This window comes from Aplidium turbinatum, chromosome 6, assembly GCF_918807975.1.
Source record: "Aplidium turbinatum chromosome 6, kaAplTurb1.1, whole genome shotgun sequence".
Classification (NCBI taxonomy): Eukaryota; Metazoa; Chordata; class Ascidiacea; order Aplousobranchia; family Polyclinidae; genus Aplidium; species Aplidium turbinatum.
The window spans coordinates 25,658,081-25,685,139 of NC_137477.1; the positions used below are offsets into that span (position 1 = coordinate 25,658,081).

The 27,059-nt window shown below is 37.0% G+C and overlaps 2 protein-coding genes across 2 annotated transcripts; one reads left to right on the forward strand and one right to left on the reverse strand.

Annotated features, from left to right (window-relative positions):
• Window positions 1-401: 401 nt before the first annotated feature.
• Window positions 402-5,455, forward strand: LOC145772306 (protein cereblon-like). The gene is made up of 3 exons (XM_082584178.1): window positions 402-524; window positions 2,716-2,918; window positions 4,079-5,455. The coding sequence occupies exons 1-3, from the start codon at window positions 413-415 to the stop codon at window positions 4,292-4,294; spliced, it is 531 nt and encodes a 176-aa protein (XP_082440304.1). The 5' UTR covers window positions 402-412; the 3' UTR covers window positions 4,295-5,455.
• A 6,285-nt stretch (window positions 5,456-11,740) lies between these two features.
• Window positions 11,741-23,293, reverse strand: LOC145771646 (coatomer subunit epsilon-like). Its single transcript, XM_082583371.1, has 8 exons — window positions 23,176-23,293; window positions 22,178-22,345; window positions 21,318-21,454; window positions 17,596-17,649; window positions 14,448-14,568; window positions 12,926-13,042; window positions 12,448-12,591; window positions 11,741-12,283 (listed from the first exon to the last, which is right to left on the reverse strand). Exons 1-8 carry the CDS (start codon window positions 23,269-23,271, stop codon window positions 12,239-12,241), a joined length of 882 nt encoding a protein of 293 aa, XP_082439497.1. The 5' UTR covers window positions 23,272-23,293; the 3' UTR covers window positions 11,741-12,238.
• Window positions 23,294-27,059: the final 3,766 nt, after the last annotated feature.

The window sequence follows — 27,059 nt, forward strand, 5'->3', positions numbered from 1 at the left end:
TTTATATTGGACATTTTAAGATTTAACATTTCAGTCATGTAAAATAAGTATATATAGGTACTGGTAAATTTTAAATTTTAGCCTCAAGAGAGTTTTGTTGGATTAATTTTTGATCTTTTAGACCACCTCATTGCAAATTCTACAATACATGTAGCCTTTGCAAAGTCATGGAATATTTAGTTTGCAATTTATTTATTTGTAATCAGACACAAAGTCCATAGATTTCAAATTTTCTATTCAAATTTCGAATTCAAATTTTCTCAAAGGATAGACATTTGTTCAATCACGATTAAAGTACTGGTAATCATCATCATTCATTTGATGGTAATGATCAATTTGAAAAAAGTGATGTGATGCCTCACTTTAAAAGTGATGTTTTTTTAATATATATTTTGTTTTTTAGCTGTAGGTGATGTGCTTAAATCAAAACTTTTGGAAGTTTATGCAATATTATTTAATTTTTAGTGCTTTATCATGGAGTGTTTTGCTTCGTTATGGAAGTGCATGTGAAAGCTCCAATCATGGTAAAGTAATTACCACCATAGAAAAATGAATATTAAACAATTTACTTGCTTCACAATAGCTGAGTGGTTTGTTTGTTATAACAAATAAAATAATTTAATGTTAAGACGTGCCAATCCAATTACATTAACTAAGTACGGTACGTGAAGAAAGGCGTTCTTCCCGGCTATCAGCACAAGGCTGATTACTCACTAGCACAGCGAGCAGCAGTAACGCTTCGTCGACATTTTTAATGTAAATGGTCGATTACTCAAGTGGCAAGAATACGGTGCGATACTGATGAGCCCAGCCTCATGGGTGAAACACGTGTCTATCGCTGTCTATTCGATGCTACAATCGGCTGCCAAAATAACTTAAGTACGGTACCTTGTATCAAACTAAAAACAAGATATACCGGTGTAACGGTCCAGGAGTTACTGCGGTCTGAAAGTTACCGTAACTTCTGGACCGCGTATACGCGGTCTGAAAGTTACTGCCAGTCCAGAAGTTACTATAACAGGGTTTTCAAATTTGACGCTTGCAGCAGATTTGTATAAATGACTTCAACATTGGAAGCATGTTGAACTTGAAGACTTATCCACCATTGCATCTTAACAACATGATTTACTGCAGAAACGTAATTGGGAATGAAGCGAAAATAAGATGAAAGTTAAAAAATGAGTTTTGTAGCCTACCAGAAATTGTTGCTGTATTGGAATGAAATTTGAATTTGTAACCTAACAATTTACGTAGGCTATCATTTTAACCTGATTTGTTTGTATTAGGCTATACCATTTGAAGTTGTGTCCGTGCCTTACGTGCGTTGGCAAATAAATTTGCATGGGGAGGTGATTGACTAGATGACCACTTAGCCTATAGTCTTTTGCTGTCATCCTGATTGTGCTATAATGCAACCTACGATTCACAATGTAGCATTATGAGTGTTTTATTGACTCGTTGTAGGCTATAGGCTATGGCTCTGTTGAAACAAATAATTTAATTGATCATCGCTCCAAACATTTCAAAGTTTAAATCGTGGCTATACGTGAATCGGTGGCATTTAATAAGCTACAGGCCTTAATATATCGTGCAAAGTTTGCATTTGAAGGCTGACTTGTTAGCCGCTGGTCTTGAGTTGTAGTTGACGAACATAGTCTTTGACTATATTTTATGTAGGGTAGGCCTATTTCATGAAAGTTAAAACCAAAGTTTTCTAGTGAATGAAGCACTGAGCCTATTTTTGGTCTGGTTTTTCATAACTATCGTTTTGAAGAAATATAAAGTAACTTAGGCTTCATGTAGGCCGACTGGTAGTCAAAACGCCATCAACCTTCAGTGAGTTCACACGCGGTGAAGGCTTTAGCTTTTACGAAGGTGTTGAACGCTTTGAGATTCCAATGAATTTCTGTTGGACTCCCATCGAAAACACGTGGCACGAAACTTAAAGTCTAGAATTATGGTTTCGTGATGAGAATATTTATCCTTGGGATTCATCTTTCGCATACTTGCAGAGGGTTTAATCTACTAACCAAGTGAAGTTTCAGTCCATTTACAAATTTTCCCAAAAGAATTTCGTAAAAGCACACCTACTTACAATAGCAGTAACTTTTGGACTGCTTCTGCGGCGTTGCAGTCTGGAAGTTACTGTCAGTCCAAAAGTTACCAGCGGTGCCCGGCGTTTTTGCAATCGATAGAAAAGCGAAAATTGTTTTAACTAAGTGTAATGAATTCATTGCTCTCAAACTAATGCAAGCTTTTCAGTTAACATTAAAAAATACTTATAATTATTAATCTGACCTTTTAAGAGGTTAAAAATTTAATTATTTTTCAAAACAAAATTAAATAAAATTTAAATGAAATATTTGGCAACTCTTGTAACTTTTGGCATGCAGTAACTCTTGGACTGCTACACCGGGTAGACCACTCAAACAACTGTAAATCACGTTTTTTAATGGTTTGATTACAAGCGAGAGATGGATGTATTTGTACATTTGCTGCAAAGTAGGCTTTGCAATGTGCGTACATCTTTGAATTGGAGTATATATATGAAAAACGGTGTGTTTGTATCATAGAATTCTTCCCACGAAAGATTGATAAAGGCCATTGGCTATTACTCATGTATGGTTATGTCAATCAACAAAAGTAATGATTTTGTATATGTGCACACTTTGTTATTAATAAATTTCTCATTAATTTACTATTTTTGTCTTTCAGAGACATTTCTTTGCAAACAATGCGGTGAAACAATAGCAAGTGCAGCTCAGCTAAATCATTTTCCAAGTATCCTTGCTTTGAAGCAGCTGAATCAAACATTGTTGGGTGTGAAAAATGTACCTGTTCAACTGTTTGAAAATCCACAAAAACGTCTATTTAATGTTGTTACGTTGAAGAGTGGAAACATTCAGGCTTCAGAAGAGGTTTGTTATGAAACATAACCTACTAGATTTGATCATGAACTTACGTATCAGCTTAGGGAACGTTCAAATATTACGTAACGCCTTCGAGGGGGAGGGGGGGTTTATGCAAAGCGTTACGTTAGCGTCACATCGGGGGGGAGGGGGTTCAAGCAAAATGTTACGTAACGCTTTCGAGTACGGAATGGTAGTTTTTTGTGCTGAATTCGTAGTGAAAAAGCATTACATGGGGGAGGGGGGGATTGAAAAAAGCGTTACGTTGGCGTTACATGGGGGAGGGGGGGTCAAAAATTCGGAAAAAAGCGTTACGTAATATTTGAACGTTCCCTTACAATGTGAGCTAAAGTGTATTCTGGATGAATTTAGTGTAAGAAATTTGTTTTACTTTGAAAATCTTTTTCATTGTTATTTGATTTGAGTAATTGTGGAAACTTATGAAGTATATATACCAAGCAATACCTCCTTCGTATGGATTAATAAAATTTTTCTGTTTTTGTGAACCAACCCAGCAAACTGTCCACTCAAAGCAGTTGACTCTCTCGTATTATTAGTATAAGCCTTGTTACTCAACGCAACAAAAAGTTTACCAGCCTCATTTTTTAATCATAAATTGATTTCGTTGTCACAGCACCGTCATTATGATCATGTGAAATCAATATATGATTAAAAAATGATGCCTGTGAACTGTTTGTTGCTTTGAGTAACAAGGCTTATAGTGTACTCTTTTCTGTGGGATAGAGTTAACCTTCAGGAAAGGTGGTGGATACTGAACAGTCAGGGCGGCGTAGCTGTTCAGTACTGATTCAGTTCAGTACTACTATGTATTTTGTAAAGCACCTTATGGATAGGGCACTAAAATAATTCCATGGTTTATTGGTTAGCAGTTTGTTCCTCCATACCACATTCTGTTGAGGAAGTCAACTCCTCTTAAAGTGCATACTGGAATAGAAGTAATTGACTCCTCTTTGATTAAGCTTGACTCAAGTCGATCGAGGCAGGTCCAATTCCAGCAATGATACACAGCTTGACGACTATCGGTGAATCAGTTAAAACATCATTATTGTTTTTCTTCCATGAACATTATGTCATTGTTCATTCTAATTTTACAAGAGTTGCTTTCAAGTGTGTATTAACCCTTAACAGTGAATATTGTTGTATTGTAGGCGTACAGTGATGCAACATGGTTTCCCGGATTTGCTTGGAGAATTAGTGTGTGCCCCAGATGTGGATTTCACCTTGGTTGGAAATATCAACCAATCAATTTCAATCATGTGACTCACTCAGAACAGGAAACATTTATTGGACTTATCCTTGAAAACGTATTAGAAGAACACGCATCAGACACTCTTTTACTTGTCCCTAATTCGTATAAAAGTTAGCATAGTGTATATGACGTCAAAAGTGCAGAATAGCCGGTTGCCATTGTGATTTTTGGCCGTATGGTGTGTGTGGTAGCTGGTGGGGTCCTTTCAATGTATCATTTCATCGAGTCATGTTCATTTTCAAAAGATTTTTTTCTAAAAGTTGCTGTCCAAAATGTTTGTTTCAAAACATGTTGAATCAATTGCTGAGTAGGTGGAGTTGCTTGTCAAAAAAAATCTTATGGTGATGACTGATGATATGATTTTGTTGCTTACATTTTTTGCGTCTATTCGACTTTGCTAGAACCCTGCTATTGTACTTACACTATACACGGCTGTTTCAATTTTCTTGTGGTTTTATTGCTGCTGTGACCCAGTTAATCTTAAAAGTTTTAGCAGTAGCTTCTCAAAATTGATCGTAATGCCTATCAGTAGATACTTGCCATTAACTCTTTATGGTGTCGCCTCTGGAACAAGGTACATTCTAGTTTTAGTCTCACAGTATATTTTTTCCAATGTGTTGTTTTATTTACTTTGTTTCATCATACTAATCTAATTCCTAACTATCATTCACACAGGGAAGCAACCGACTTGTACAGTGTTGTGGTCCAAGCCCGCCATAATGGCATGTTCGTGTCGTTGTCTGAGACTATTCGGTTAATATGACAGAGAAGTACGACAGATTTAGTTGTTGTTCTCTCTGTGTCGTAGCCCGTAGGCTATTATTTCGGGAGCAAGTCTTTTTAGGCGTAGACAGTTAGGCGTCGGTGAAACAGGCGCGCACACTGTGGCGTCTGAATATTTAGGTGCGGAGCACTGTGGCGCCCGTTCTGTTAGGTGCTATTCCTAGTAAAGTCTGCCGATTGTATCAGCTTGGCAGGTAGGGCATTGCTTTTCACACAAAATTTTATATTGAACAGAAAAATATGTCATAGCTACCGTGAGTGAAGCTGCTTAAACCGGCAATGCTTTTCACACAAAATGTTATATTGAACAGAAAAATATATCACATTGTTTTTTAATGCGCGTGTTCGACGTTTATTTGTTAGTCCAGGTTTGCATCGGCGAAAGCTTTATCAATAAATTATTCAAGTTTCTGAACATGACTGAGTTTACTTTTAGTGAGTCAAGTAATAACTACACTAAACAGTAAAAAATATACCATAGCCTATATTCAAGCGGGTGGTAGGCTTGAGTGAAGATTAACTTAGTTTTCCGTCGAAACTCCGACTAGGTTTAATAACGAGCAAAGTCGCACCATTATGCTTGTAGCCAGGCTTCATATGCCCTATAGAAATGTAGTAGAGCGTTGTCTGTACGTAGTTACGTATCCGCCACACGACCAATCCATCCCGAGTAGAAGTAATTGCGAAAGATAACAGATTAAGTAAGGTTTCATCTGGCTGCAACCTGTGTTCAGGATGCATAGCAAATGTCCTGTGGAGATGTGCTAATATCAAGAGTAGTAGAGCGTTGTCTCGCACCTCTTCTCCACACGCGCATAGACAAAACAACATATTTTCTGTTCAATATAACATTTTGTGTGAAAAGCATTGCCGGTTTAAGCAGCTTCACTCACGGAAGCCGTGACATATTTTTCTGTTCAATATAAAACTTTGTGTGAAAAGCATTGCCCTACCTGCCAAGCTGACACAATCTGCAGACTTTACTAGGAATAGCACCTAAATGACCGGGCGCCACAGTGCTCTGCACCTAAATATCCAGACGCCACAGTGTGCGCACCTGTTTGACCGGCGCCTAAAAGACGTAGACCCATTATTTCGCACAATAGGCTAAGGTTGAGAATTGAAATAAAGTTCAACCAGCCTCATGTTTAAAAATAATATATATTTCGCTACATGGTAATGAGCATCTTCAGTTTGAATAAGAACTGAAGATGCTCATTACCATGTAGCGAAATATATATTCTTTTTAAACATGAGGCTGGTTGAACTTTATTTTAATTCTCAACTAATTTCGATGTGATCAAGTCAACCGCTTCTTGCTGACGGCGTGCCAGGGTTAGGTCTCGGTGTCTCAGATGACATTCACTTTATCAATAGGCTAAGGTATGCGAATTATGCCTTAGCCAGTGGTTTTCAAGCTTGTGACTAAAACATTTCGATATTTACCGTGGCACATTCAATTTTTTTTTTTTTATGAAACATTTCTTTTCACTAACTTTTTGATTGCAGCTGCCATATTGAAAAACTATACATACGGTAGTAGAAGTTACTTAAAGTTAGCCTTCGTTTATTCAATATACTGTATGTCAGTAAATTAATTTACTTAAAAAAGGTGTGCCTGGTTTTGTACAAATAGACATACGGTAACTCTTTCAGTGTGTCTTAGCTATAAGGAGCGACCCATACTTACATTGAACAGTTGCTCCTTAGCTGCCAATTTCAAGCTGGTAACATAAAAACGTTTACTTCGCAGTTAAATGGTTGGAAGTGGTTCGATGGTCAAGCGCTGATTGTTGGCTATTAGTATTCATTGTAACCTGCTACAACACGAAAGCAAATAATATGCTTTCAAACTAATTTGACACTTCACAGGTTTGATGATTTGAATGCTGTAAGCGCAGTCTTTCACGGCACAGTTTGAGAAAGCCTTAGACACCTTCCCTTGCGATATCAGACCCAAAACTTTTAACAGAACTGCGACGAGATTTTCTTAATCTAACCATTTTATCTGCTAAAGCGTTTCTCCAGTAGTGCAGGCCCTTAGGGGAATCTTTAGGCTAAACGTGTTACACGTTGTTTTTTTGCATATTTTTGCAGTTGATCAACCCAACTTTGATTTTAGTGGGTGCCGCAACTTTTTGGGTCACGTGATCACCCCCAAATCGGGGATTTCCTCAGAAATCACGTTTCAGCTCTTTTTACGTCATTTTTGTGCAATTGCATATTTGATTTTTGTATATTTTAACTTAAAAAGCACATACAAATAAGTGAGACAAAATAAACACAAAATAATTTGATTGATGACGTCATTGTGACGTCATCACATATATTTTTTTGCTTTTTTAACCTATTTTGGTCGTTTGCTGTTGGTTTTAGTTGGAGTACCGGTTACTAAAACCATTTTACAATTCCTAAAAGTAGTTTCGTCATGATTGCATCTTTTATGACGTCATCATTACATTATTAAAACTAGACAACTTCAAATTCAGGAACCAAAGGTAAGTTTATTCCGAAAAATGCGATCAAATACTCTCATTATAAATTTTGCAAATGCTTAAAATTTTACAATTGCAAGCAATAACAATAATTCCAGTACAGTATGACGCAATAACGACGTCATCAAGGGAATAATCAGAAGAGCAGCTAACAGGGGTGAATTTCCCTTTTGGTCATGCCACTTTAAAATTTAAAATAATATGTAGGCCTAATTATGATCTACAAATCAAATTAATACACGACCCCAGATGATGCAATGTCAGAGTCTTAACACTGTTAATTCAAGATGAAAAAACTAGCGGTTTTCGATGTTAAATTCCTACCATACGTACAGTAATTTGATGTTAAAAAAATTCGTGTACGACAAGTTTTTTCAAGTTACAAGATAGAGTTTAGAAAGTCAAAAGCATTTCTTGAATGATCAGTGTGGATTGGAGATGAAACGTCAATGTGGATTGAAGATGAAACATCAGAGAGGATTGGATATTTTGTGGTCGAATTGCATGTTTCGTACTCGCATGAACAAAGACTTGTGCATTTTATGGATTTTTTCTTACAGGAACATCGAGAGCCACAAGTAGACTGACAAAACGGAACAAGCTGATTTGCATCATTATGTTTCCAACCCCAAGCTAAAGGAGAAGGTAGTTGCTGAACATTTACGAGGCTTGATTTCCGTATTTCAGCTTGATGTATGGCTCTGCGTGTATGTTGCATCAGAGCAGCTGACGTTGGTGGCAGCTTTTCAGTAGTGCAACCATTGGTAAACATCATATAACGGCATTCGTCTACATCCGTGATAGTAGGACCATTGCCATAAAGAGCTATGACATACTTTTGTATGTCATTTACAGAACTAGGTGAGCTTGAGAAATTCAGAGAGTTAAATAAGCCACACATTGCGGTAAAATTAAGCATCCAACAATCCCAAGCCTTTTTTTCCAAAGACGAAACAGTATCACAGATTGTGATAGCATATAAAACAAAGGTAAAGAAGCGCAAATCATCGGAGATTGATGTAAAGATGAAACAATATCATGGATTGGAATGAAGCGAGTTCTTTCTCCAAATTCAACCCATAGTTTACAGATTTCTAACTTGTCAAAACACGAAATTGCAATAATTACCACATTAGTATCTACTGTTTTGACTATGGCATCGGATTTTCCATGTTTCACATGGAGAAACATACGGGTGTCTGCCTCTTCGTGATCACATGGGGAAACCTCAGACATGTCCAATGTTTGATTGTTAAGAGCTGTATCTAACGATGTTACAACAATCGTAAACAAGTTTGGATCGACTGAAGTTATCACAGCTTGTTGAACCAGTTGATATAACGCAGTTTTGTTACTGTCATTTCCCAAAAACTCAGACCAGTTGAGAGGAAGACGAGTATTACTTGTGACAGCCACGTAACATCCAGACCCTGTTTCTTGCAGAAGATAAGCCTCAAATAGCTACTGCCATCACAGAACATGCCAGCAGTGTGATGTCAGCCGATTATGAAGTAGTGAAAGAATCTGCCTCGAAAACCGATCACTACGTCCTTGATGGAGGGTTCCTGTTGCATCGAGTGCCATTGAAACTGGAGACAGTTATGGGTCTATTGTACAGTCGTATGCAGATTTTACCATTCGTCATTATCGCTTAGCAACGGTGGTCTTTGATGGATATGGTGGTCCGTCTATCAAAGACAATACCCATCAAAGACGCGGCATGAACGTCCACCCGGTTGTTCACTTTACTGTAGACACCAAGTTCATTGGAAAGAAGGAGCAGTTCTTGCCTCGAGCTTCCAACAAGGAAGGATTAATTTCTGTTCAACTGAGGAATAGAAGCTGCAATGTGGTGAACGCTCCAGGTGATGCAGATGTTGACATCGTCAAGACGGCAGATGGACAGCCCTCATCGACATAGTACGACTTTAATTGGTGAAGACACGGACCATTTAATATAGATACTACGCTATGCTGACACTGACCCAGACATTAAAGACCTCTACTTCCGCTCCGAAAAGGCTTACGCAACCAAGATACACGACATCAACAAACTTAAAGCAATCATCGGACCAGACATAATTATGCTTACAGCTCCTCTTCATTCATGCATTCACCGGTTGTGATTCAACGTCAAGGATATTTGGTATCGGGAAGAAGACGCTTTCAAGAAACTAGTGAAAAGTCAACCAATAATCAAAGAATGTGCAAATTGCTTTATTCTCCCAAATCAGACAGACCACATCATTAAGGATCTTGGAAACAAAGCTATGACCGTTATGTTTGGCAACGATGGCAGTAGTAACCTAGAAACACAGCGATACAATACATTGCTGGTCAAGAAAATTAAAACAGCCAAATCCTTTGTTCACCCTGAACGTTTGCCACCTACATCATACTTTACCAAATTCCACTGCCTCAGAGTTTACTACCAGATTATGGTCAGGATGGGTAGGCTACTGACGATGGTATGGATGCTCTAGACTGGGGATGGAAAGTAGACAATAATCAGATGGTTCCAATCATGACGGACATGAAAGCTGGCCCGGACAACCTACTGAAAATGATCACTGCAATTGCGAATCGTGTTCACCTCACTGTAGTTGCCGGAGATATGTGCTACCATACCATGCTGGATGTGGACCATGCCAAACTGGTTCATGTGTCCATACAGCAATCACATAATTACAGACGATGACATCGAGAGTGACAGCGATGATCATTAGTAATACTTGATCCATTTGCTTTCTTTACGCTGATTATGTCAAGAGTCTACATGACCACATCGTATGAGCTCTTTATGCCTGCTCAGTTACAGGGCCTACGAGAGAAATCAGCACTGGTCGGGAAACAACACGAAAATTGGGCCCCATAATTAGCAAATATTGCATTGCGTGTTCGTGTTAAGCTGAAATTAGCATACTTTCCTCAGCATGAAAAAAACTTCGTTCAATCTAAAAATCAATATATAATCACTGGATTACACTTGCAGCAAAAATGCCAATTTTATACCCTGCAGCAAAAATGCCAATTTTATTTTTATACCCTGTGAAGTCAATGAGAATAGTCTCATTGACTTCACAGGGTATAAAAACCTAGATATAGACACCAAAACGACACGTTTTGGTCATATGATGACCTAGTTATGGTCAATTTACTATGTTATTTTAATGGTTTAGCGGCCATCTTGGATTGCCATATTGAATTTATAGGCTATCAGATAATTTAACAATTCTGAGAATGGTCTCATTGACTTCACAGGGTATAAAAACCTAGATATAGACACCAAAACTACATGTTTTGGTCATATGATGACCGAGTTATGGTCAATTTACTGTTTTGTTCAATGGTTTGGCGGCCATCTTGAAAATAACCACTTTTCGGAAGTTGGATTCCTTAAGATTTTGAATATGTTAGTACTGACACTCAATACTAATCAAATCAGTTGAAAAACCATTGGTAACTTATTGTAACCAAAAAAGTAACACCAACAACAAACAAGCGACTACAATAAGAAAAAAACAAACAAAAAATTAATACATGACGTCACAGTGACGTCATTAATAACATAATTTTGTGTCATTTTTATCTCGTGTATTTTGTAGTGGCAGTCAGTCCAAATGTAAAAAATAACGTATCTAATTGCATAAAAATGCCGTGAAGAGCTCAAAATTGACTTGGGGGGAATCCCCGATTTGGGGGTGATCACGTGACCCAAAAAGTTGCGGCACCCACTAAAATTGAAGTTAGATTCATCAACTACAAAAAAATTCAAAAAAACAACGTGTAACACGTTTAGCCTAAAGATGCTCAATTTTTCCTCTAAGGGCCTGCACTAGTGCACTACAGTCGATTTGTGTTGGTTTGGAAACTTTATCCTCGGACTGAGAAAGCCTTGATAGGCCATTCCTGGTAGCTTTGTATACCTGTCAAGGCTCTTGACGCAGGGCCGGTTATGGAAATTGACAGAGTGAAGTTTCCGATTGTTGAAGTGTGGTTGCTGGGGAACTATTCGATCCATTAGGTGCCGCTGAATCGAGAGCAGTCCTTATAATGCGTTGCTCAAGCCCACACCCCGGGAGTCGAACCAGCGCCGTTTGATTTTGAAGCGGCTTCGTCCACGAAGTCACGCGCTAACCAGCTTGTGTAATTTCCACTACATTTGCGGACGTGCTTAGGTTGGTCATTCGGTCGAGTTGACATCACTTTTGCTTCCTTTGTAACATACGTTGAGACTATGAATGTCTAAGCTGCCCTTGGTCGTTTTGAATGAAAAAAGCCGACACCCAATCGAATGTTTATTTACACCGCATTTAAATGCACCTTTGTAGCCTATTTCGTAAGTAAGTATGCATTTGGCGGGAAGCTGAATAGCGGAACAAGCTCAGAGCAATGGTAAAACTTAAATACCGGCCCAATTAGCAAAATTAGGCCGGTATCATATTTTAACGTCTGCAGTGGACTTAAGCTAACTGGTAGTCCACACGAAGCACAGGTATTGCGTTAAATTGGCTTTGTAACGGTATTATTTCGAAGCTATTCAGAAATTGAAAACACTATAATCTGTTTAAAAGTGGTATAACTTATATTTGAGACTTTTCCTTGGAGATCATCGTCATTAAGCTTTACATATAGAAAATATAAAACTGTTACAATGCAAGATGGAAATCTGTGGAAACGTCCATTGAAATTGCACAACTGAAGCCTAAAGTTAAATATCCTAGTAAGTTCGGTGACGAAGTGGTTCTTCAAAGGAGGATGTGGTCAGCTGCAACAATTCCTCATGCTGGCGCGTATTGCATAGCCAGACGATCGAACTCGCTCTCCTGCAAACCACAAGCTCAAATTTCGATACTTGCCAGTCAAAATAAATGTAAACGTTCCGTAGTTGGCCCAATGAACAACACACAAGGTTTTGTAAACGTGTCTGCACAAATTACAATCGTGACGCTCCATCTGCGCAGAAGCAAATCGATATGCTCAGCCTCACCTTTTTATGCAGCTCCTGCACGAATCTGTGACTGTTGTGTGAATCCTTAAGTTGAGATAAATATCGGTTCGTCACTTCAGGTCCTTTGCCTTGATGTTGAGAAAGTAGGATCATGTTTATCAGAGTTTCAGCGCAATTACTGTCCTGCAGTGATAAAAGTAAAACGTCGCAAAAACGAAAAATATATTTCGGTAGATTTAGCTAAACGCACATTACACACTCACAATAATAGACAAGCAGAATTTTTAACATACAAAATGCATTGGTGTCTGCAAAATGGGACATACACTGTTTAGTGTTTACAGGTGGTACCCGCAAAGCTGAGAATTAGAGTAGAATTCAAAATCTAGTAAACCTACAAACTAAGCAAAAATGCTTATTCACTGTAGGTCAAATCTGACTAAGACTATTGGTACGTAACAAAAATGTTATGTCGGTTTAACATAATAAAGTAAAACTGTTATCAGAAGCTTCATACCTTGTCCATGGCTTCTTGAAGCGCACCCTCAGCTTCTTCCCATTTGCCTTGAGCAATGTAACAAGCTGCTTGTCCGTTCAGAAGAAGACTGCTAGATTGATTCTTATCAGCCATTTCCTGGGTGAGTAAAATGTGATTACTAGGGCAAGTAAAGTCAATAAGGTCAAATTTTTTTTATTAACTTCTTGCGGTATGGTTTTAAGTAAAAGTTTTGGACATCAAGAGTAGGTTTCAAATTCATACATTGAAAGACCAGAAAGTTAATTAAGCCCCGGTTTGATATCGTTCAAGAGCTTGTGGCTGTGTCTAGCATAACAATCAATCAATTGTTTATTGTATCAAACAAACAGAACACAGAAGAGATCTAAAACAATAATACATACAATGTCTTAGTTTTGTTATTGATAGGAAGACAACGAAACGACCATACGGTCCACTAGTCAGTTGCCATACTGAAAGACGCACCGTGGACTGCGCAGTGGCGCTCCTTCGACAATAGCTTTTGATTTCTTTTGTGATTAAGCTGTTCTAGGGAGAAATGCCTACGGCCCTTCCTAGGGCTATAGCCTGTTAAACTTAACAATATGTCAAATATCAACTCTTCTTGGTGACGTAATATTTGTTGTGGAGTTAGCTGCCTGCTTATACGTACTTCTTTTTTCGTTGATGTTGCCTTATTTAAGCATATAAATCAAGAAACAATGGTTGATTCAGTCAAATTTTCGTTAGGTCAATAAAGCCCTTTTATTAATTTTTGGGTAAACAAAAACTTGCACCAGTGATTACATACTCAATACTCATCTTGAAAGTGCTAAGCGGGCGTTTGAGATGGTTATAGGCAAATTCTTCGTAAGCAATTGTTCGTAAAGCAATTGTTCGTAAGCAATTGTTCGTAAAACAATTGTTCGTAAACTGTTTTTCGTAAACTGTTTTTCGTAAAATGAAATCCGTAAAACAATTCTTCGTAAAGCATTTCTTCGTATACATCAAATTTTAACTGCATGCACGAAAAAATGCTTTAGGAAGAATTGTTTTACGAAGAATTAATTTTACGAACAATTGCTTACGAACAATTGCTTACGAACAATTGCTTTACGAACAATTGCTTACGAACAATTTGTCGGACACCGTTTGAGATAGAGCTTGGATTTGTTACAACCTACGAAGACGATGAGTTGACAATAAATGATGTGGAGCCTACGGTAAAGTAACATATGGACAATGTTAATAATAACAGTAAAATTACAAGCTACCAATGCAATCACACGCCAGTAGCAAACTTATTTACCTCCAATGGCCTTTAAACAAAAATTGGATGTAGCAGAAATGCATTTTTTTCTGTTTTGTCAAATACATGAAACTGTCAGTTCCATCGAATCAGCATACGGACCCCAGGATAGATATGTGGACCTAACCACGCTCGATAAACACACAATCCATTGGCTGCTGTGCCTGGATTTAACAACGTGACCTGCGGCGGCCTCAAACGCAAGAAGAACAAGCGAAAGAAATGCTAGCTGACCTGAAAGATATAATACGCATCTTGAAGTTTCTCGCCACCAACTGCTATGTTGAACCAAGCTTGTGCCAGCTGCGTTAGCGTGGCGTCTTCATCGGCCTCCTGCATACTTTTTAGCTCTTTTCTGCAGAAAACAACTGTTTTTAGATGCAATTTGGTAACATAGTTTCAACTTATTATGACCGAGGCCCTAAAATAGATTATGATCATGTTTTGCACAATAAATTATGCATATTGTGCCATTTAATGTCGGCATTTTCATGCAACAAAAATATACGCAAGCATTTTGTAGTTACATTTACGGAATACGAGTTATCTACATTGAACGAACTTGAAACATCCAGAAATTTTACAAACACAGTTATGTTAAAGATAATACTTCTGACGTCTTACTTTCATTACCCCAGTCAAATCTGGTTCGAAGGTAGTGATAGATATAGATAGATAGTTTTTTTCCTTTTGGGTCATTTCATGCCAAACGTCCTGAAAATCATAAAGACCCCAGTTTGACCCTCTTCGATTTTGCTCAAACTTGGTCAAAATGTTATTTGGCATGATTTAGCCATACGTTACAAATTTTACCTCAATATATATTGTAGTTTTAGAAATATGATGCTTTAAAGCAGTGGTTCCCAACCGGGGAGGAATTCCTCCCTAGGGAGGAATTTCATGAGTTCAGGGGAGGAATTTCAGTTTTTGCCGTTCGTGTGCAAGAGCTACATTTAATAAGTTAATAGCTGTTTATTTGCTAATAAATTTCATACAAATATTACCCTAAAAGTGTTTCCAGAAAGCGCTATAATCCATTATTTTAGTGTAATTTTGCAAAAATTTTCCGGGGGAGCATGCCCCCGGGCCCCCCTAGAATACGCGTGCCTTCGGCACGCTCTAACCTCCCACCAGTTTTATTGCTTCCCTTGCTCAACCGACCAGGGTACGCCACTGCGCATGAGGTAGCGATGTCTTTAATCAAACACTTTGTTGTTCTCTTCGATCCATCAAATATTTGGCCCCTCCAAAAAAACATTTCTGGCTACGCCACTGGCCAACACGCCACTAAAAAACCTTCACATACCTTGGGTTCCGCTTGCGCAGAATGAGGATGATCGACACGATGGTTTTGATAAGCCAAACCAAAAACTGGCATATCTGGTAATTTTTATAGACCGCCGGCTGTGCGGTCCCTGATCCCGTTTTTACTTCCGATCGGAATGAGGAAAGAGTCTTAGAACCCTAACATAATGGTGTCTATTACAATCTGGGGGAATTCTAGAGAAACCATTTTAGTTAAAATTCTAGGGTTTCTAAAATTTAGGACTCCCTTTTTTGTTTTTAGTAATATGGGGAGGAATGAATAGTTCCAAAATAGGCAAAGGGAGGAACGCAACAAAAAAGGTTGGGAACCACTGCTTTAAAGTATTAGGTACCCCCTAAACTTTTCCGCAGTTGGTTTTTTGAACCATTTTCAATTAACCATAGAAGGTTGAATAAAGTTTATTTTGGTAAAATGGTTCACTTTTAGCTATATTACATGATTGCCTTGTCAAAATGCAATTAATTTACAGCATAGTGGAGTAATCAAGCCTCAAAGTAGCTCTTTTCTTCACCGAAAACAAATTTTTTTGCCATATTTGGAAGTCTGTAACTCTTTTATGAAAAGTAGGATTGTTATTATATTTATCATGTATGCTCTTTCCCTACCAGGCAACGACTTCACCAAGTTTGATAAGTAACATTGTATTTATTAGAAAGTTACAATGCATCAAAATATACACCTCGAGCAAAAAAGCCAAAATAACGCCATCTTGTGGTGTAAAAATACCCCCGTAAAAAAGTTTGTTTGTTTGTTATATCTTTATCCTGCATTGCGGGAAAGCGGACTTGAGCGCTATGCATCGGTGTACGCCTTCCGACGTACACCTGACCCATGCTGCAGCCGATGGCAATGTCTGTGTTTACAAAATAACAAAATACAAAATGTCAGTGTTTACAAAATAATATTTTTAACCTGTTGAAGAACATTACCTAAGGAACTTGTGTACAAAGTTTTAACTTTGTCACTCAACTATGAAGAGGTAAGTTGGGGTCCAATTTTAACTCCCCATAATAAAAAATTGGCTTCTTTGCAGAGGAGTCATTCCATGCTTAATTTAGGGAAAAAAATATTAGTACACTCATGGTTCCAGAATTTTATGATATATTGTGTTCAGATAGAGCTCATTGAGACAACTTATTTAAAAAAAAATTAGCGTTCTATGACCTTCGGTTCTCGCGATATTGAGGATTGCAATTTGGCCACACGAGGTGCAAGTCCTGGTTACGCATGAGTGATTTTACGTATATTTCTTATATAGATGGTAGAGGAGTGGGGAAAATTGCTATTTGGGGGTTTTCAGGGACACCGAATTCAATAAAAACAGTTCCAAATGGCTCAGAGCAGTAGTTTTGTCCCTACAGTTATTTTTTGCTCTTTCACTTCAACCGCTTCATTGGTTGAGTGACAAAGCCAAAACTTTGTACACAAGTTCCTTAGGTAATGTTCATCAAATGGTTAAAAAGATTATTTTGTCAACACTTTTTACGGGGGTATTTTTATACCACAAAATGGTGTTATTTTGGCTTTTTTGCTTGGTGTGCATATTTTGATGCATTGTAACTTTCTAATAAATATCATGTTACTTATCAAACTTGGTGAAGTCGTTGCCTGGTAAAATAAACTTTGGAGAAAAAGATATGGTTAAATGAAAATGGTCCAAAAAAACAAATGCGGAAAAGTTTAGAGGGTACCTAAAACTTTAAAGCATCATATTTCCAAAACTATAATAGATACTGAGCTAAAATTTGTAATGCATGGCTAAATCATGCCAAATAACATTTTGACCAAGTTTGAGAAAAATCGAAGACTTAGACTAAGAGGGTCAAACTGATAGGTCTAGGACGCTTGGCGTGGAATGACCCTTTTACCATTTACACCAGGAATACAATTTCTGGTATGAATAATAAAAAGGAAACAAATATACGCCAGTTTTGGTGGGACGTTTTTGTAGGCTGAAGACAGTTTTGGTTAGAAAGTGAACGCCTTATCCGTTAAGCAATCCCACCACGTAATTAGATTTTAAACTACACCAGATCATTAAATTTAGGTACAAACCTGGCAAGATCGACTCTGCTTATTGCAATGAAGACTTGAATAGCCAAAGCAGAGCTACAAAAGTAAATAGCATTATTAATATTAGGGATTAAGTTAGTTACAAAAGATTCTCAAGCTCCGGTGCATTAAGCACTAAGCAGTCAATCTTTCGAATAGTGTTTTCATTTTACACTGAAGCTATTTGACATAAAAATGCCACACAATGCTCCAGCATAAAGTAGGTGAAAAATTTATGGGCAGCCTATTTCAATATTATGCTCTTGTTTAATAAATCATCGATAGCCTATTGCATAGGGTGGATAAAAAAAAAACGAATTTTTAGGTTCAGCTTAGTGCATCTGCCAAAAGATGCAGTTTGGGCTATCTTTTACATTGGTACTTGAAAAAATTTTTTTACCCCGTTTGACCCCTATCCAAGAGCTCTCTAGTGACCGCCGAGGCAAAATTCCTTAAATTGACTATAATTTTTTTTCTAGTGGGTGCAGGCTAGTGGTTTTAGTGTCTATCCCCACTAAATCAAGTCTTGGGAAGTCATTTCTGCAGTCTAAAATCATCTATGGGCTAGCAAAATGACATCAGAGCCTTTATTCAGCAAAAATGCTTGAACAAGTTGGAAATTTACTGTTTTTTTTAAAAAAGGGCAAAGAAAAACAAATTCATAATGCTTCTAAAGGTATTGCTGTTAATACACTGAAGCAAACATATAATATAAAAGCAAACAATTACCGTATAAAGTTAATTGCAAAAATGTTGCCTTTAATTTGTGCATCCAATTATCCATGTAGCAATACAGTAATGGACACAAAATGCATGACAACGGGTTCAGGCGAAATCAGTATGTTAGTGTTTTGTTGAGGAGCTTATATCAAATCCTGCAGACATATCATTCTTAAAAGGAATGATGACAGACAGGACAGCCACAATAGCCGGATTTGACTCTATTTTATTCGCACGAGTCAGAAGGAAAGAAAGTAGGATTCTTAGTGCAGAAAAACGACAAAAACACTCTAAAAAAAAAGAAACGCAAAAACTGCTTCTACTGTAGCTCTTAAGATAAGGAACTTCTCTGGTCAGGTTGTTTACATCACTTTGGTGAAATCGTTGTGTCATGTATCTTTGAAGATTTGAAGCTAGAGGTTTTAAAATAACCAGAAATGAGCATCTTCATAAGACTCCGCAATAACTGGGGTTCTATTCCACAGTGGCTAACTGCTAAGTACACTGGATGTCAACAGCTTTCCAGTAACAACACACGATCTCATTCAGAACCTCAAAGATGACGTTGTTCAACTTGCACAAAGCAAATACAAGTTCATTTGAGGCGACTATAAATAACTTATGAACTTGTGCAATGTGCATTGCTTATATCAGTCCTGGTCTACAAAATGAGAAATTCTACCATTCTGGGGCCACACACAAGGCCAGATGGATGGCCAAATTGATTCATTCCTATTAATTGGTGCTACTGGAAAATCAAATAGCTAAGTTACCTAAGGGAACTATCACATCAGGTTCACAAGTGGCTAAACTGAAAGATCTCATGAATTTTATTTCCCTCGTCTACTGTATATATATATTGGTTTCGGTGTAGTGTTGCTGTAGATGCTCCTTGCAACCGTTTGACTATGTATATACAAGAACATTCTCAGATATGGAGCCGTGCATAAGTTGATATCAGATGCTGCTGAACGTAGCATCAAACATCAATTTTGGTATCTCTCTGCTGAGATGGTACCACTGGACTGGCACTGTTCAGCTCTGAAGTTCAGGAAGAGGTAAACATCAGATGGCTGATGAACTTATACAAGTAAAACCTACAGATCCTGTTTTTACACCAGCAGATCGGTTTGGCACTGGCCAGCTATGGACCACGTTTTCCATCAGAACTCAATCTGGAATCAAAACTGACAGATTTTATCACAAAGGACTCTCGGTTCTTTTTCTCTGTTTTAGAGATAAATGATGATTTTTTTCCTTTATCAGTAGAGAAATGGTCTGAATCAGAGTCGTACCAGAAAGCTGTTTACAATGTGGCTGAACATGGAGTTAAATTGAGCACCGATTACCTACATTGTGCCAAAAACGAGGAACACTATCAAAACACTTTACAAATAGTGGAAACTAACAGAAAAGACACACCTACTTTGAGAAAGGAAAAAAACTAATATCCTCTTGCACAGATTAGACTAGTCGATCACATTGCTTTCTGTGACAAAATGTGTTAGTAAAAGTTTACAGACAGATTCAATACCAGGCTTTCATGTAGCAAACTTACTAGCCTATATTGGTAACTTTCTATTCTATGGTATTTGATCTATTTCCAGTGTCAAATTAGAATTTTAGACCACTTCCGCTCACTGGAGTTGTATTTTTAGCTATTCCAACGCATAAAAAATGTGAATTCACAGACAACTCGTATAGACATTAAGACAAGCATATTCTTTTAATTCCCTGTACGATAGATAGTCGAACAGGCAAAAGTTTTATGCATATTATTTTGTTGAAACATACAAATTCTGCTGAGAAGCGTGAAAATACCGGTAATTCAATATTTACTTAATGGCAAACCTAAAAATTTGAATGGGATGGTGGCCCACATAAACGTGCCCCAATTCTACTGATTTTTGGACCAGCAAAGATTCTTGTCTAGTGGAACAATCTCACAAATCTACAAGTCAACAGTATGTACAAAAAAAAGTAAAAAACAAGGGGGTTGAGTGCAAACTACCCAGGATGTGTTCAATGGGATGCTTATTCAGAAGCCAAATGCAAGTTTTGCCTCTATTAAACATTATATAAACTCAATTAAGTTAAGTGTGATCAGATACTTACAAACATTGAAATAAACAATATCTAAAGCTGTAATAAATACAATAGTTAAGTTTACACTATCAAATAAATATATATGCGGCATGCAGCTGCACTATCGTATGCTTCTGTAGTCTATTGGACCTCATATCACCTCAACCACCTCATTGGACTAGAGGCCAGTTTGCACACAAATGGTCACATCCTCGTGTGTTTTACCTAGGTTACACTGTTTTTAGTATTTCATCCATAAAACTGCCCAAAAAAATCTAAAAATGCCATTTCTTTCCCATAAAATGCCTTTTTTAGAGCAAAAATGTCATTATGCAATTTTGGCTGCCCATGCATCATTTTAGACTGCAGAAGTGACTTCCTAAGACTTGATTTAGTGGGGTTAGACACCAAAATCATTAGCCTACACCCACTAGAAAAAGTATTATGGCTAATTTAAGGAATTTTGCCTTGGTGGCCACTAGAGCGCACTTGGATAGGGGTCAAGCGGGGTCAAAAAATGTTTTTTCAAGTACCAATGTAAAAGATATCCCAAACTGCATCTTTTGGCAGATGCACTAAGCTGAACTCAAAAATTCGTTTTTTTTGATCCACCCTACAGTAATGCTTGCGCTGGTAAGGTACTTATATAGAGCTCAAAAATCCAATCCAAGTTTTGAAAAGTTTAACTACAGGGTTTAAAAGGTATATCGGTATATATTTTCACATCCATGGTTGATTCTGTGACCGGGTTTCTTTCACAGGCAGTGTTGGAGCAGACATTTGTTCAATAAGAGAACAACAGCATTCAAGTGACACCTGAGTCCTGACATGTCGTTCTACAACAAACTGCCAAAATTCCTAAAAAAGTACCATGCCTAGAAATGTTGACCACTGAATTAATTAATCTACTCAAGACATACGCTTCCAAAGACTCTGTGCTGTGAAGAACTCTTAAAGCCGCATCATAGTTTGCTTCGTGATAGTAGATGCTTGCTGCCATCAATGGCAGTGTTTTGTTTTCTACATCAACATTTCCGGATAGTTTTTCATCAAGAGCCTGAAACAACAAACAGTGTCAAGTAAATAATTTACCAAATTACATGGCAATTTGAAAAAGCTGACACAACATGTAAATTAATATTTAAATCGTGTAATATTAATACTTAAATGGTTTGAAAGAAAATTATACTAAAAGTGTAAAGCACCATCTTCATCATCCCTTCAGTGACTAAAGTAACTATACAAATTCAATTTACAATTAAGCTTTATTTATGTTATTTATGACCAAACAATGTAAGGAGATAAAACCAAGCAATGACATGGCATTTAACAGTACATATATATATACAGAAATAAATTAAAAATTACAAACATTTTTCGGCTATACAGAATAATGTTGTTTCACAAAACGTAAGTGTCACACTCATTGTCTTGTACTCACATTAAGGGCTGTCTATAAAAAACGTCCTCATAAAATTACAAAAAAGACCATTTTCTCCCTGTATCAGCACTGTGTCAATGAAAAGTCTACAATTTGCAACCCTCACTCCCCCTGACTGCAGACTGCGAACGTCTTTTATGGACAGCTCTTTACAACTATTGAAATTGGTTGTTTTTTTATGACTGGAGCAATTTGTCATAATTTCATAATTTTATGAAATCATAGCTGAGACAGCAAAATACATAGTAGCCTAAACAAAAGTGAGCACTGAGCAAGAAACCTTTTTTAATTTGTAAGATGAGTAGCCACATAAGCAAGTAATGCTTGTTTGGTAATCACCTTTAATACAGCATCTTTTCTTGATGGATTGGAAAGGTAGTCTGCCAATAACCTCACTGCTTGAAGTTCTTCAGCAGCTGAAGATCTTATTTCATCAAGGACTACACCAAATTTTCTTTGAGCAATGTAAGATCGATACAAGAACACATCACATTCTGTACTTTTAATCTGGAAAAAAACCTCAACTATGTCACACAATTTTCATCTTCAATTAAGAAAGTAACAATACCGTACGCAACGATTTCAATTTACAGTATTAAAGAAACACCACATGCTGTGCAACACATGTACGAGATTAATTTTAAATACAAACAGATATTGGAAAAAAAATTACAAAATTCACCTAATTGAAAAAGTCCAACATCATTCTAAAAACTTGAATTATTGAATTTTCTTATTCACCATTCAAAAAGCATAGAAAATAAGATCATAAAATCAACACAAACACCAATATCTTTATTAAAAAAATGTGGAATAAAATAGCCTAATGACTTTAGTTAGTGCTTATTGTGATAGCATGAAGTGCAATTAAAATTGCAGCATATATACAAGTTAGCAAGAAGCAACAAAAAACACAGTCGACAAATGAACTACAGTACTAACAAACAGTGGTGAACCAAAATCTCATGGTCAACTTACACAACGGTTGAGCCACACAAAGCCACATGGAAAATGGTGATAAACAAGGCTATAACTCTAGCGTTTCTTGTTTCTTCATTGTTGAAGAACAAGTAAAAGAAAATAGCAAGAATCCTGCTGAAGGAATCAGGGGACCATACATGGTGACTAAAGCCAAATCATGTAAAAAACTGCTGCAACACATGTTTTTAATACAGCTTTAGGTGCATGTTGAGTACAAACTTCATGCTTGACTCGCTCTAGTCACATAGCCTTAAAAAGCTATCCCCACTTTTTCATAATTTAAGCAATAACAACTTTCTACAGTAGGCTATTGCAACTTATACCACACTATATTCCCACTCTTTAAGCATGCATACCTTAATCTTTTGGGCTTCGTTAATACATTGTTGATAAAGTCCTAGATAAAAAGCATTTTTCACATCAAATAATTCATCAACATCAGCCTGAGTCATACTTGCACAACAGAAAACTAGATTGCCTGTAAATCACAGATGTTTAGTCATTTTCGCATCCAAGATGAAAAAGATATTAATTACTGACTGCAATAGTCGATACAGGCCTCCCAGCACGTCAATAAACGAGAAAAGGGGCGAAACCTTGAAAGGTTTAAACCGTGCCTGAATAGTAGATCATGTAGTAATCATACATGTTGTGTCATAAATATAGTATTGTCTATTTATTGTTATTCAAGGGGTATAACCATTGTGGTATTTTAAATATTGTTTGTTTAACATTTAAGAAATTATCACCCGACTTAGCCTTACTTCTTTGAGCAAAGAGTAGCCTATTTAAAGTCATTGCACCAGTAGTGACTTGACCTGGATTCAAATAAAGATGTCCGTCTCGTTAGCTCAGTGTTTACATACCCAACTGAAAAACTCGCAGCGCCGACCAACCAACCAAAATTGAAGACCTAGTAAGCTACACAAAACTATGCGCAATAGCACAAACCGCGTGAACAACTGCTGAATGCTGATGTTATAAAAAAAAGTGAACGATTTAACACCCTTAATTTCTTATTAAGATCATGCCAAAGACTTTTTTAAATGGTACTGAATCTAATTCCTGCTTGGCACTGAGCAATGGAATGGATTCGGGTGATAATGTACAGTACCCTACTCAGTTGCGCCTCTATACAGCTGCATTAACACTGTCTGCTTTGTAAAGCGCTGAGAAGCAACGCATTCTGCGATGAATACAGCGCTTTATAAAAACAAACATTATTATTATTAAGAGTGCTATCACTCAACAAAAAATTGAGCAAAACACAAAACTTTCAGTGTTATTCCACGATCATTATCCATCATAAATTTATGTTTGACTGGTCGAATTCAGTGTTGCCAAATTCTTCCACATAAATTTCTAAACATTGGATGCAAATTCAATCAATCAATCAATCATTTTATTTTTTGTCATTAACGCGTCCGGGACGAAAAAGATACTAACTACAAAAATCGATATAAACCTACCAGCACGTTAACGAACGGAAAAGGTGGCAAAACCTTGAAAGGTTTAAAACGTGCCTGAATGAAAAATTATGTAGTAGGCTATATATCAGTAGTTAGCACGGCCACAAAACCCAAAAAAACAAATAGCAAAAAATAAAACAAAAACAGAGAGAAGCACACATGTAGTAATAAATGACAGCCTAATGAAAAGTGTTGTGGATTGAATTTGCCAGTTCCAATATTGATGTGGATGAGCAGTCATAATAATAATAATAGGGTGGAGAAAGAAAACCGGACATAAAAGAAACCCATCCTCAGGCAAAAGCCCGTTTCAATGTGGCCCAGGAGAGCAGGTGTTGAGCTCTTTCTATGGTTAGACTGCACATCACACAGTAGCCTAAGACGATTGAGGTTTGATATCCAGTTTAAGTTATTGTTTCTTGTCCTGGTGAATGATGGAATGGATGAGCTGGTAGATGATGATGTCCTGATGGTGTTGATGAAGCTTTCCTCCCCTTTTGCGACGTGTCGTGTTGATTATGGAGTATTGCGTTTGCTGTTAATATCTACAAACATAAAAGTACAGCACAAGCAATCGATATTGTTGTTAGGTAAGCCTAGTCTTTTGTAAATAATTTCGGATTTCCACTAAAATCTTCACAAGAATGCAAGAAAGCCTTTCTACGTTGTCTTTCTATTCAATGTATTGCGTGTCCGTTTTGCTTAAATGCTGTTTTAGTTTGTGAATAAAAAGTGACTTTGTATCAGTCTTTCTAATTGAAGAAGGAAATTCGTTCCATGTTTTCGCACCTGTGAATTCTATTGAATGTTGAGTAAGCGCTTTTGAGAAGTATGGAATGTTTAGAGAATCATCATCATGGTTTCTTGTAGACAAGCTGTGAACCTCTTTGACATATTTAAAAAGGTTGGTGAAGCAATCTGGTAGTAAATTGTTGTGAAATTTAAACACAAAAACACCAATTTCCAGTTTGAACAATTGCTCAATTGATATCGGGATCTTGCTACAACTATCATTGTTGGGACGGAAAATACGATAAAATTTGTCACAGATTTTTTGAAGTTTTTGTATAAGTCCTTCGTTGCCATATTTCCAAGTCGTAATGCAATACCTCAGGCTACTTTCAATTAAAGAATGGTATAAGCAGATCAAATTTGAAAAATTAAGACAGGGTCTAATCTTGGTAATTATGCTATATATATTAAATTGTAGATTGTAATTTGTTTTTAACAGTGTTTTTTGTCACAAACTGTCCTTGACTGTTTTTTCCGCCTCAAGGTGATTAAACTACAAAGCCTTCACTTTGTTTTTCAGCCAAATTCTGGAAGATTTGTAAATGACCCACAGATCCTTGGTTTTTTCAACGCTTGTGTTTTGCCAAACTTTCGGCTGAGACCTTTCTCATCGCTATTTTTTTCTGGGGCTTGAAAATTTTTCTGTTTACAATTCTTTGTTCCAAACAACCTTGAATTATTCACAAGTTAGTGACAGAATACATAATATGGCAACACTTTGGATGTATACGTCACATTTTCTCAGTGCAACGTCATTTTTGTTTGGTGTTTTTCGTAGTTTATAGTAGCGTTTGGCGCAGACGCCATGTTATTGTGGGAAAAACGAAAACGGAGTTAAATAAACCAAAAAATCACTACAACAACATTGTAACATCAGCAACATTTTACATTTGAATATTTTTTAAAGTTTAAAAACTTGCAGCTTAACCCTTCTGGCATCGCCCGTTGCAGGATTTGTTTGTGGGGTTTTCATTGCCTACCATGCTCTTCTGGGCTACTGCTATGAGCTAAACGCAGGAAGATGTGTTATCCGTACGATTATTATCAGCATTCTTGTTAACACACCATGGCCGATCTATAGATTATAAATCTTGAAAATATACCTTTCCAATATAGGCTATAGTTTGAGTGTGTTTTTTTTTAAGAACTATTTTTTTTTTACTTTTAAATTTTTCTAAAGGTGTTAATTGTTTTCTAACTTAATAACTTATGTCGGTCTCAACCACATTTTAACGTTCGCGTTTTCATGCTTCTACTTTTTTCTTGATATATGCTGTGAGTGTGATGGCATTTCATTATGATCAAGAAAATGATTCTTTGCATTTCACTATGATAGTCAGAAAAAAAAAACTGAGCTCAACTATTCAATTTCAGATCCAACTCCATTTGTTTAACTTCACTTTTTGTGCTTTTCCATTTTTTTCACTGTCAACTTTTGCTTCAACTTTTGCATAGTTTCTCCACAGAATCTTCAACGAGTGACATTTTTATGCATAATACTTCTTACCGGTATATCTAAGCATATAATCATTATTAAGATTTCATCACAAAAGCAAATGACCAAACTAATAAGTTAAAAACATATTTATCTCAAAAACACTCTTGTGGGAGTTAGCCCTTCTTGAATTCACGTACTTAATTTTATAAAAACTTCTGCAGGGCGTAAGCAACTTGGGGCTATTGAGCGAAAATCGAAAACCTTTCTTAAACTAGGCTACTGGTCAAAGTTATAGGATCATTGGTTTAAAAAAGAGATACTAAAGGAAAAACTGGTTTGGCGATTGTACACGTTCTTTGTGTTTACAACGATTTTCAATAAAATTCTGCCTCTTGCGGTCTGATCAGCATTCTGCATGCTTTTGTCAAGAGCTTTTAAAACGGGAATGGGCGTGAGCAGCGAAGCGTGCGACTGTACAGCTTCGTCACTATCGAGTAGCAATCAGCTGATCGAGCAATAGTTTTTACTGCGGGCGATTTGA